General features: G+C 33.8%; 1 protein-coding gene across 13 annotated transcripts in view; it reads left to right on the top strand.

Moving 5' to 3' along the window:
- The window catches only part of LOC114339291 (chromodomain-helicase-DNA-binding protein 7), a 281,299-nt gene that overhangs the window by 110,263 nt on the left and 157,349 nt on the right, over window positions 1-13,687 (top strand). For all 13 annotated transcript variants that reach the window (XM_050658452.1, XM_050658455.1, XM_050658458.1 and 10 more), the window contains exons 5-6: window positions 1,585-1,883; window positions 5,431-5,520. In XM_050658452.1, coding sequence (XP_050514409.1) covers window positions 1,585-1,883; window positions 5,431-5,520 — 389 coding nt within the window. The remainder of the gene's footprint in view (window positions 1-1,584; window positions 1,884-5,430; window positions 5,521-13,687) is intronic.

Below are 13,687 nucleotides of genomic sequence, written 5' to 3' on the forward strand. Positions count from 1 at the left end.
GTATGAATCGCATGTTTGGCATGTATCCGTTTTTGGCAGTTTAAATCCTATATTGCGAGCAAAAAAACTCTTCTGTAATAATTTTCTTTCACTGGGACAATATGTTTGGCATTGCACCAAGGTATATAATAATCTGTATATAAAGATGATATGGACAAATCGTGATTAATGTAAGTGCGGTTGGGGTTATCTTGCCTGCTGTAATGGCTGGAATATTTGGGTATTGCTTGAATATGTCGATGGATGGACAGAATTCTCTCTTCAGATATTTTGTTTTTTCTGTTCGTATGTTTTCCTCGCTTATCAGTTTTTGGAGTAGACTTTCCTTCCTTTATTTGGCAACAGATATTATATATCCGTTTTTTTGACTGCTGGAGACCATGAACTGCCAAAAATTCAGATTTGCATACTTCTTTGTCGGTGGCATTAATCTTTATATAATATTTAAATGATACACTTCTACAAGATGTTTGGCGTTTGATTTTTTTTGGGTAACTTTTTTTTTGGGGAATGCATTTTATTCTACCAAATAAGTAGTTATTTTGTTGCTGTCGAGTCCCCAGATTCCAAAATGCATGAAAAATTTCTTCTTCTTTCCCCATCAGGCTTGTTCTACATTTGTGTTTGCATTTACATGGTTCTCCAATAGCTTTAGGTTCCATTTCAGTCCTTTGGAATGTTTTGTACCCATGGCCCAGATTTCTTCTTGTTTTCTCCCGGTCCCTTTTCTTAGAATGAACTTTTCTCCAGCGTGAGGGCGTTGAATTTTCTGGAAAACTTAGATAACCTCTAGAAATATCTTGTTTCTGATCCGAGGGATCGTTGGACTCATTTTCGTCCTGAAAAAAAAAAGATATATAATTTTTTGCAATAAGGTAATAAGCCACACACATTTTTCGTAGAAATTCTGCTAGGCATATGAACAAAAATACTGCAGCCGGAGATATAACGCAGTACACATCGTAGTTACACAACATTACTGCGTTATGTAGACGTATTGTACGTAAAGGCAACAATACATATTTCGATACATAGGTAAAATATGAAATTTTATATTAAGCTTAAAAATAACAAAATCTTTTGCTAAAAAAGGGAATAAGCCGCATAGAAATAAACTTACCAATATATGTGTAACTCCTTCTGTTGAACAGTCCCTTTCAGTAACATTGTAATCTTTATCATTCAGATCGTCATCTGAATCAAAATCAGAGAATTCACTTCCACTACTACTCTCAAAATCAACTTTTCTTTTAGCTCGGCGTAATTTATAGTCATCCATCTTGAAAATCGCCTGTGGCATGTTCCTTTTCTAACCAAAAAGTTCTGAATTTTGGCAATTGTTAAGAAAGAAATTCGCGTATAGAGGCGCCGCGCCATCTCTTTATCAATAGCTGAAATAATTGATCAGCAGTTTCGTTGCACACTTGCAGGTATCTTTTAGAGGAAATCTAATTTTTTAGATTTATGTGGCTTGTTACCTTTTTCCCCCAAGCCCTTCAATTGTTACCTTGGCTATTGTATGTTTTTTGTTTGTTTTCCAAAATTACTAACTAAAATTAGTGAATAATAAATAATATTTTTTAGCTATTGTATTGCTTGCGTTTCTACCGAGGAGACGAAAAAATCCGTAGCTTCATTTGGGATTTGATAGCACCATCGGAAAATGGCGAACAGAAAATTTCCAAAAACCACCACGGCTTGAAAGATCCAGTGCCCAGGGGAATCCGAAACAAGCATAAAAAGAAGGACAAGGGCATCTTAACGAAAGACCTTCGACATCCTGCTATAACGGACCCTAATCATTGGAGCAAGCACGAGAAATATGATGGGGATATATTTTTGGAAAGTAATTATAAAAAGCATTTGGGAAGACATGCGAATAAGTAAGTTTTTCAAATTTCATTCATTGTTTCATCTTTTAGAAAAACTTTATACTTTTTCCAGAATACAATCGTCAAAAAATATGTAATCGAATACATTTGAATATTTATTTTAAATTAAATGAAAACTGTATTGAGTTGATACCTTCCTAGGTTCTCTTGTTTTGAAATGAATAAATATAAACTTCCGACAAATGATTTCAAAAGACAAATGATTTCAAAATTGTGGGGTATGTGTTAGGCCACTGTTGCTTTGAGCGCCTGAAATGAAATATAGCAAAGATAAGAAATGCAGATAGAATGGCGGGAAAGCACGTAGTACCCGTCCACAGAAAGGGAGATAAACATCTATGTAAGAATTATAGACGAATATCATTAATTCATACAACCTACAAAGTTATGTGAATTAGTGTGAAGATTAATTTTGTATGTAGAAGAAATAATAGGTGATTACCAGTGTAGCTTCCGATCGAGAAGGTCAACAATAGACAGGGCCTCGATTTTTGACCCTTCGCTTTGTTATCGAACGTATACGCTTCGTATACGAAACGAATACGTTCGATAACGAAGCGAAGGGTCAAAAATCGTGCGTCAAATTTTAGAAAAGAGTTGGGATACAACAAGATTTGCAAATTTTAAACAAGCGTATGACTGTAAACAGGGATACATTGTGGAAGGTAATGGTGGAAAAGGGAGAACACAGAAAGCTGGCAGGATTAGCCAGCTGTGTGTGTAGAATTTGTGTACACATATTAGAATTGGCAGCAGTACATCAGATAAGTTTGAAATCGAAACGGGTCTAAGACAAGCTAACTTTTGCTAGTTGGCTGAAGGTTTGCATTGACATTATGTCGTTTATTTTAATACTTTTAGGTGTTTAATTTTCAATTTAAACCCACTCACTGCTTAGTGATGAGGTTATTAGCGCAAGTACTTCAAAGTTCACTGAACATGAACTGAAGTCTGAAACCGTTCGTTCTGAACAGAAATTAACTATTATTATCCATTTGTTTTTTTGATTTACTTTTAACTAAGCATATACCAATTACAACAGAAGTTTTCACTTCAACGTAAAAGTTTTTTAACTACCATGGTACACAGCCAAATACCGGGAACTATCTCACTTTAAGCTTAACTCGGGAACAGTCGCGCTCTTTTCTGTCACGTAATCGGTCGCGCGTTAGATTTTATCTAACAATACGAATTTACAACAAATTTTTATTTTATAGTATTTTTATTTACTTGTTATGTTAGAAATATTATTTTTAACAATTATTAAAGCTAATTGGTTCTCACCAAAGCCATAAATTCCACAAAAGAAGAAGAGGAAGAAAAAATCCTTCACCCTTCCTCGAGGCACTTACGAGTGGAAAGTTATGCTGCAAAATTTTTCATCAAGTTATCACGAAAAAGGATAAAATGTTAGATTTTTTCTAACGGCGCGACTGCTCCCGGGTTAAAGTACTAAATGTTTTATGTAGTGGGACTATCTGCATATTCAAAAAACAGAACTGCTGTAATGTATAGCTTGGAAGTTTTACTTTAAATTTTGTGATACACCCTGATTATGTTGTGAATAATGATGTATTACTTCCGCGTAATGTTTTACTCAATTTAAAGCAACCATAATCAAACCTTCGAGATGATGTATCTGTTTCCTGGCATATACAAAAAAAGTATTTTAAAAGCCATAAATAGCTGTATTTGACGTGTTGAAATAATAATACTATCACAACATGACAATAGGACGTTCATAAAGTACGTCCTAAAAAAAGAGAGATGTATAGGTAAGCAGAGTTAAGAAAAACCCTCAAGGTCACTTTCACCGCATAAACGAACGTCTGTCCTCCTCACGGTTGCAGACAAATTGGTTTTACTGTACAAACTATAGGTGCTGGTTGTAAAAGAATGTGAGGCTATTGCCTGTAATAAAGAGGGTTTCTACAACTATGGTTCAAAAAGAGCTTTTACAAAGGATTCTAAACAATTTATTGAAGAGAGAGATACAACATAGAGCAAAAAAACAGACAAACTAGGATATAAAGAGAAACAAACAACAATATAAGACTAATATATCTACCAAAACCTAGATAGTAAAGACAGACAAATTCTACAATTACTACAATGTTACTTACAGTCTTTCGAAATGTCTATGCGTGTGCACACTATTGTCTATGACCAAATGCACGGGTATCACGATCCCGGCTGTGGAGGTGATGTGACAACTGTGGGTTTTTACAGATACCAGCTAAAAAACGAAGCAAGCTTGTTAACACCTCAGTACACAAAGGGCACTATACTTGTGATTTATTGCACTTTTAATTAAAGTAATACTGAAGCACAACAAGGTTAAGACTTCTTTTTTTAACTCACACTGCTTTACTCACACTTTTAAGCGCTACGAGCAACGGGAGTGTTGCTGGGATGTCGACTCAAATCGCATTGCCCCTAAAAGAGCGAGTTGCCCTGGTACATGGTGCCTAGAGGGAAGTGGGGTGGCACTTGAGGTCCCGAAGAGAAAGACTTTTCCGAAACGTATGAAGAGTACAGGGGAAAAACAAGGAATGTCACTTTTTCATGAATTTTTGCTTTTCTCGCCATTTGGTAGCAAAAACTGAGTACTATCGACTAGCCTATCTATTCAGGACGATAACCAGAAAGATCAGTCTTTATAAATTTTCTAAGAATTTGTATCCAGAGGAAGAGCCAGGATTGTCCGCACACCACTGAACCAAAATAAGGAATTTTAGCAATTTTTTGATGCATTATTAAATTAATAAGTTAATAAAGATTAATATTGTTCGTCCGCTATAACTTTTCCCATGCGTCACGATTCATTTTCAAACAAATTAAGTCAAAACAAAAGTGAAACGTACGCCGATGTGTGTAGTATATAGTATACAGTATACAAAATGCATACACATCGACGTTCGTTTCACTTTATGTTTTGACTTAATTTGTTTGAAAATGAATCGTGACGCATGGGAAAAGTTATAGCAGACGAAGAATATTATATTAAGATTATAGAATAAGAATTGCTAGAATTCTGCTAAGAATCAAGTAGTTTTTAGATATCATAAGAATTAAACCTTTATTGGTGTTTATCTCAATATGTATAAAATGTGACATTCCTCGTTTTCCCCCTGTACTCTTCATATGTCTTTTGAGACACACACATTAAACACTAAACACTTTTGTCCTTACAGATTTACATTGTTGGCAGTGTTGCAATTCAAAAATGGAGTTAAGAACTTATTTTAATAGTTTTATTAAATTAAAAATAAATTAAAAATATTTTAATAGTTTTATCATGTTCGAATAATTATTCGAACATGACGATATTTTAATTGTAACAACATTGCTATTTGATTATCCCATTTTTTGAGCAGGTTTTCAAAACCTATCAACATGATGACTTACATGCTAATTTAGAGAATACGTAGGTATTCAATGAAAACGAACCTATTCTCAAACGATACTGATCCCAATCACAAAATCTTACTGATTGTTTATTAAACCTGCAGATATTTACCTTTGATATCAATTACAGAGTACTGCTTCGTGTGAGAATGCTTTACTACATAAAGCACGAAATAATCGGAGATCTCGTCCAGCAAATAGCCGACGGAGTTCATGCGAGGTAAGTCCTTTTTCCTCGTTTGTGTTTTATGTTTTGTTCTATTAACTGTCACATTTATTTTGATATATTCTCAAATCCATTATATTGAAGCTGTTTTTCTCGTGATTTTATTTAAACTAAGGTAAGGTTTTTGTTATTTAACAAACGTCAATGTTCAGGAAAACCTTTTTTCTTTAAATGTTTTTGCTAATTTTTATGTTATTGTACTAAACTTTATATATATGATAAAATAAGAAATTGCTTAAGTGTTTTAGATGTATCGATTAGATGATCTATTAATTGAATCATTTTTTTACTTTGGAGTGTATTTGTCCATTGGTATCGCCGTGGAGTCTAACATATTATGTAGTCAACAAAAAACAATGATAGTACTAGCAGCACTGAGGGCTCCTCTTAGAACGGGATTAATTTAGTCTACTCGTTCCCTTTATATCTCCATTTGTAAAATAGAAGAGGTATTACTTTCTGGGCCAGCTTTTGTTTACTTTGTTTCTACACTGCTCCAAGAAATTAACGCACCATCTTAAAAATGGGTCATTTTTTATGTCTAGAATTTCCTTAAACTGTTGTCCGATTTAAGTGATTTTTTTAATATGTTATAGCTTTATTCTTCAATATCGCTGTAATAATATTGTTGCTGGACAGGTAAATTGTCATTGTATACCGGGTGTACCAATCAAACTGTATTTTTTCTCAAAGTTCACCACACCCTGTGGAATATTCTATTCTAGCATTTATAAAATACTGTAATTAAAACCCAACTATAGCCTCGGGGTTTTTTAACATTTTTTTTATTCATTCGCTTATGTTGGATAATAAAGAAGTTAGGTACTTTAACAACTAACCATGTTCTTCATCAATAAAGGGTCTTTCTAAATTAGTGCGACAAACTTTAAGGGGTAATTCTGCATGAAAAAAATAATGGCAGTTTGCTTTATAAACATATATGTCCGCATCCGCAAATGTTTCGTTTCCGAGATACGGAGCGTTGAAATTTTTCTTACAAGCAGACGATTTATTTATTGCTCTAAAACCGGTTGAGATATGCAAATGAAATTTGGTAAGTTTTAAGAGGTAGTTATTGCGCATTTTTGACATGCAATTAAGAATTTTTTATTCACCATTGGCGTGCATACGGGTAATCGACCCGTATGCACAGGTTATCAGGTTCTATTACCCGTATGCACGCCAATGGTGAATATAAAATTCTTAATTGTATGTCAAAAAATGCGCAACACCTACGTCTTAAAAACCACAAAATTTAATTTGCATATCTCAACTGGTTTCAGAGCAATAAATAAATCATCAGTTTGTAAGAAAAATTTCAACACCTCGTATCTCGGAAACGAAGCATTTGTGGACATAAGTTTATAAAGCAAACTGTCATTTCTTTCTCATGTAGAATTGACCTTCAAAGTTTATCGCACACTTTTTTAATGGCCTTGGCGCATAGTTAATTAGCCAGTCACACCTTGTATTGATGAAAAACATGGCTAGTTATTGTACCTTACAATACCTTAAAAGTACCTTACTTTTATCCAATTATCCAACATAAGCGATTGAATCAAAAAACAGACTGTTAAGAAAATCTGAGGCTATGGTTGGGTTTTAATTTCAGAATTTTATAAATGCTAGAATATTCCACAGGGTGTGGTGAACTTTGAGAAAAAAACCACAGTTTGATTGGTACACCCGGTATATAAACATACGTACGTAGAAATCGGCCCACTTAAAAATTTGGTAATTTTTGATGTCTCATATTTCCTAAACCTGTTGGCCGATTTAATGCCGGATTTATACTCAGCTATTGCCACTGCTGCTGCCGTTGACGGAAATATTGCCCGAAATATGATATCGACGCGAGTGAGTTCACATCAGTTCCTCGCCAATGTCCTCACAACTCATTACCGAACGACTCAGAAGAAAGGAATGTGACAACAGCATCGTCTTGCTCCCTTACTCACTTGCCGATTTGCCGGCGGCAAGTGAGAGAGAGAGAGTAGCTGAATGTAAATACCCACTCGTATTCGCGCTGCCTCTCTTTTGACTTCCGCCACAAAAACCGACTCTTTGGGTATGTAGGTGCAATGTAGCATGACGAGCAGCAGCGCGAGTGAGCTATTTACACATTCACGCTGCCCACTTCCCTGTCCAAGAGGACTGAGTATAAATGCGGTATAAGAAATATTGTTGCTAAGCAGGTAAATTTTCGTTGTATACCGGATGTACCAATCAAACTGTTTTTTTCTCAAAGTTTGCATCACCCTGTGGAATATTTTAGCATTTATAAAATACTGAAATTAAAACCCCACTGTAGCCCCAGGATTTCTTAACATTCTGTTTTTTGATTCATTCGTTTATGTTGGATAATAAAAAAGTTAGGTACTTTAACAACTACACATGTTCTTCATTAACACACGGTGTATCTAAATAAGTGCGACAAACTTTAAGGGATAATTATTCTGCATGAAAAAATAATGACAGTTGGCTTTATAAACGTATGTCCGCAAATGTTTCGTTTCCGAGGTACGGGATGTTGAATTTTTTCTTACAAACTGACGATTTATTTTATTGCTTTAAAACCGGCTGCGATATGCCAATGATATTTGGTGGGATTTAAGACGTAGTTATTGCACATTTTTGACATACAATTAAGCATTTAATATTCACTATTAGCGAGCATACGTGTAATATGACCGATCATATTACCCGCATGCACGCTAATGGTTAATATAAAATTCTTAATTTTATATCAAAAAATCCGCAATAACTATCTCTTAAAACCTACCAAATTTCATTGGCATATCTCAACTGGTTTTAAAGCAATAAATAAATCGTCAGTTTGTAAGAAAAAATTCAACATCCCGTATCTCGGAAACGAAACATTTGCGGACATACGTTTATAAAGCCAACTGTCATTATTTTTTCATGCATAATTACCCCTTAAAGTTTGTCGCACTTATTTAATTAAAAACACCGTGTATTGATGAAGAACATGTCTAGTTGTTAAAGTACCTAACTTTTTCATTACCCAACATAAACGAATGAATAAAAAAACATGTTAAGAAAACCTGAGGCTATAGTTGGGTTTTAATTTCAGTATGTATTTTATAAGTGCTAGAATATTCCACAGGGTGATGCGAACTTAGAGAAAAAACACAGTTTAATTGGTACACCCGGTATACAATGAAAATTTACCTGTTTAGCAACAACATTATTCCAGTGGTATTTTTAAAGAATCAGGCTACAACATGTTCAAAAAATCACTTAAATCGGCCAACAGGTTTAGGAAATATGAGACATAAAAATGATCAAATTGTAAGTGAGCCGATTTCTATGCACGTAAGTTGAGTAACAATGTACCTGTCCAGCAACAGTTTTATTACAGCGATATTGTTAAAGAATAAAGATATAACATATTAAAACAATCAATTAAATCGGACAACAGGTTTAGGAAATTCGAGACATCAAAAAAATGACCCATTTTTAAGGTGGTGCGTTATTTTCTTGCGAGTAGTGTACATACATTTGATTCTCTGAATAACTTTTCCCTATACTATACATCTCTTGGGCACAATGGTGTTACGATTTAGTATTGGAGAGTGCAGTAGTCGCAGTACAAATCTCACTGTATCACGCGCCACGTGTGGTGCGGCTGTCTGGTGATTTTCCGATTGAGCATGGTGTGTATACACTTGCCATCATAAAAAGCCGGTCACTCGATGAATTATTCAAGTTAGATGTCTCGCATTTTCTAAACCTGTTGTCCGATTTAAGTGATTTTTTTAGTATGTTATACCCTTATTCTTTAGCAATATCGGTATACGCTCTGAGCTTCGCTGGTGTCGCTCCTGGCGGATTACTAATTCAACTTTCACTGGTAATTTTTAAATTTATTATTTAATTGTTATCGCTTAATATTTGCAACGCTAAAAAGTAATTAAATTATAACAGATTTTTTTAAGATTTTGTTAATCATTTTGACGTTCTATTGATGAAATATTAATTTCTTACTTCGGATACTTTCACAATTATCGTGTAGATGGCGCTAGATTAATTTATAATTACATATTACGGAACATTAAAAAAACGTAAATTCAGTATTTAAAACGTAAGTATATTTAAGGTAAAAATATATACCACAGCTTTGACCAACTAATATTTTTTATAATTAATATTTTAATTTTAAATTAATCACTTTGACATTTATGTCAAATTTCCAGTAACCGTTTACAGATTTTGCCACTACTGGCGCTCGGGAATTTATAAATATCCCCTCTACGTACGAGCTCACAGCGTATAATAATATTGTTGCTAGACAGGTAAATTGTCATTGTATACCAGGTGTAACAATCATACTGTGTTTATTCCTCAAAGTTAGGAACACCGTGTGGAATGTTTTAGCATAGATAAAATATTGAGATTAAAACTCAATTGTAGCCTTAGGCTTTCTTAACATTTTCTTTTTTGATTTATTGTTTTCGGATAATAAAAAAGTTAGGCACGTTAATAACTAGCCATGTTCTTCATCAATACAGGGTGTTTCTAAATAAGTGCGACAAACTTTAAGGGGTAATTATTCTGCATGAAAAACTGACAGTTTGTTTTATAATCATATGTTCGCAAATGCTTCGTGTCCGAGACACGGGATGTTGAAGTTTTTCTTACAAACTGACGATTTATTTATTGCTCTAAGTAGTGGCGTAACTAGTCTGACCTGCACCCCAATGCAAGTATTCCTCGTGCGCCCCTATTCCCAGACATATTCTCACCCCCCCCCCCCCCCCCAACCTCCAACGAAAATAACGACATTTCTCCAGAGAAAGATTATATAAAGAAATATAACAGTAATTTTAAAGTTAATTATTAAAAAGTTATTATTCAAAAAATTAATTGAAAGTAAAATTAAGGGGCTATCCTAGTGTAAAAGTACGACATTTACATACGTTTTTTTAATTTCTAAAATAAAAAGAACTGTACCAACTGTTTTGAAAATTTGCATGAGCATTGCACCGTGAAAATAAAAACAGCTCCACTGCTGCAGTGATTGGGAGTAATAGAGACGCTGAAACATGAAATTTGAAATATAAGTTATTTTCTATAACATCAACTAGGGGTATTTGATCGAATAAAAAATGTCAATTTGGCGGTTTCTGAAATTGCAAATGTTTTAGCTAATTTAAAAAAAAATTCAACACTTCGTCATTTTCCCAAATTTTATAACTTATGTTTTTTATTTTTACGGTGCCAGTATCTGGCGCATAAATCGTTTAATTTTTAATATTTTTTAATGAAAATTGTTTTACTTATTTTTATAGTACATGCTTATGCCAATTTTCAAAACAATTGGCACAGTACTTTTTATATTAGAAATTCCCAAAAAAAGTACTTATATGAATTTCGTACTTTTACACTAGGATAGCTCCTAAGTTGCTGAACATTTCCAAATACCAATAATATAACTGAAGTAAGGATCACATTATATACTTACAATTAATTAATGTACTTTTTAGGACGATAAAATATACACTACTTACTTCACTCAACATTTTTTATTTATTCAGTGCCCTTAGTATACATGATATCGCAAGCAACAATATAATGTTTATGTTCCGTTTCTCAAACTTTGATTAATTTTACTAGATGATGCATTCTTACAGTCACCTGATTGACTTTTAGAAGTATCGGCAAAATCCTGTTTTTTTAAAAAACATGTCAATCTTTGGTAGTTTTTTCACTTTTTCATCTTCTTGTTTTTTCCTTTTTCGGAACTCGGCAGCACTAGGTCTTTTTCATTTATTTCCGTTCATTTTGTTCACACTAAATCCACTAAAGCGCACAAATAAACGGTCCACTTATTTCAATTGTATAACAAATACACCGACAAAATTTGTTTTGCATTTTTATGTAACAAATAAAGCTACTGAACCGTACGATCTAACAACAAGGACTGACACATGACAGGGACACGTTGTCCTAGTTACTAAAATAATACTAAAATATTTTACCTGAATATCTTTGTAGCTAACAACGATAAATAAACAAAAGCAGTTGTGATAAGAAAGCCATAAACACAGATGTGCATCGTCGCGCCGAGGAGATAAGATAACGATAATAGTAAACAAAAGAGTCACCAACATTCTATTGTGACTGAACGGAAGTGAGTGAACGGAATAAAATAACACTAATATTTTTTTTACATTTTATATTTTCGGGAAGCTACAGGGAGTTTTGCTTCAGCATATTTTTTTGCTAAAATTTTTCCAGAATATCAGTTTTTTGCTCCCCCCTAAGGCCTGCGCCCCAATCCACCGCATGGTTGTATTGGCGTTAGTTACGCCACTGACTCTAAAACTCGTACAGATATGCAAATTAAATTTGGTACGTTTTAAGGGACACTTATTGTGCATTTTTTGATATACAATTAATAATTATATATTCACCATTGGTGTGCATACGGATATAAACATTTTAGATATCTACATCATGTATGCACGACAATGGTGAATATAAAATTCTTAATTGTATGTCAAAAAATGCGGCATAAATTCCTCTCAACACCTACCAAATTTCATTTGCCTATCTCAACCGGTTTTAGAACAATAAATAAATCGTCAGTTTGTAAGAAAAAATTCAACATCCCGTATCTCGAAACCGAAGAATTTGCGGTCATGCGCTTATAAAGCAAATGGTCATTATTTTTCATGCATAATTATTATCCCTTAAAGTTTGTCGAACTTATTTAGATACACCCTGTATTGATGAAGAACAACTAACTCTTTTATTATCCAACATACACAAATAAATCAAAAAAGAAAATGTTAAGAAAGCCTAATTCTGCCATTGAGTCTTAATTTCAATATTTTATCTATGCTAAAACATTCTACAGGGTGTTCCGAACTTTGAGGAATAAACACAGTATGATTGTTACACCCGGTATACAATGACAATTTACCTGTCTAGCAACAATATTATTATAGCGATATTGATAAAGAATAAGGCTGTAACATACTAAAAAAATCACTCAAATCAGACAACAGGTTTAGAAAATTCGAGACATCTAACTTGAATAATTCATCGAGTGACCGGTTCTTATGATCGCAAGTGTATTATTATGTATGTGTGTTTATTGTTCAGTCGAAAAATATACGGTTAATATAGTTTCTATATTTCATTATCCGCTGTTGTTTATTTGGTTATCTTGTTCACACCTGTCCAATATTATAGGACATTTTCCTTTTAACCCATTCGCTGCCGTTCACGCGCCAGCGAGTGATATGTTTACTTCAGTCAGGTTCCATTTAACAGAATGGCTCCCAGCCGAGTTCCGTCCTCTTCGATAGGCAGCGAATGGGTTAACGAATAAGTTTTGAGTTTTGCCCATAATTTTGTCCTATGTGGAGTGCTGGAGAGGCACATTTGCAATCTCCGACTGGCAATAGTTGAGAACTTGGTAAGAATGTTTTTCGGTCCACCAGCTCTGAATTACCCACGATCCAATGTATTTATTGGCACATTTTTATTCTATACTCGTTCTTCTTATTCATATAATGCTGTTGTTCTGAAGCTATTTTCTTGTGGCATTTTTGTAATAAACTATTTTTAATGCGAAATAAGCCACAATTTTACTAAGAAATCGGATGCCGTTGTCAAAGTACAAAACATTAATAAAATAAACAAAAATGTTGTTGCTTAGTAAAAAATTCTAATAATTTATTAGATCTTACTCATTTATATCGGCAATTCAGACATTTATTATACATTTTAAAGTAGAAGACTTTAAAATGATATTGCCAATATTTATGAGTTGCGTTCCTGGGACGACTTTACTGAAAGATAGTTCATTCGATTACATGAAATCAACCTCAACTCAAGAATATCCGTCACAAAAAAATCATAACATGAAATGTGAACTGTCTTTAAAAAGACAACCACATGCAACGGTAACAGTAAAAATTCTCGCGTTAGAGATTGCATAGTAAATCACGAGGGAAAACCAGGAAAAAACCTCGTGATACTATCTCGACATCGTAAGTATTAGGTCTTAAGATTAATATAATTATTGATACTATCTTGATGTCGAGATGGTATCACGAGGTTTTTTCCTGGTTTTCCCTCGTGATTTACTATGGAATGTCTAACGCGAGAATTTTACTGTCACTGTTGC

Source organism: Diabrotica virgifera, chromosome 8 (genome assembly GCF_917563875.1).
Source record: "Diabrotica virgifera virgifera chromosome 8, PGI_DIABVI_V3a".
Taxonomy (NCBI): domain Eukaryota; kingdom Metazoa; phylum Arthropoda; class Insecta; order Coleoptera; family Chrysomelidae; genus Diabrotica; species Diabrotica virgifera.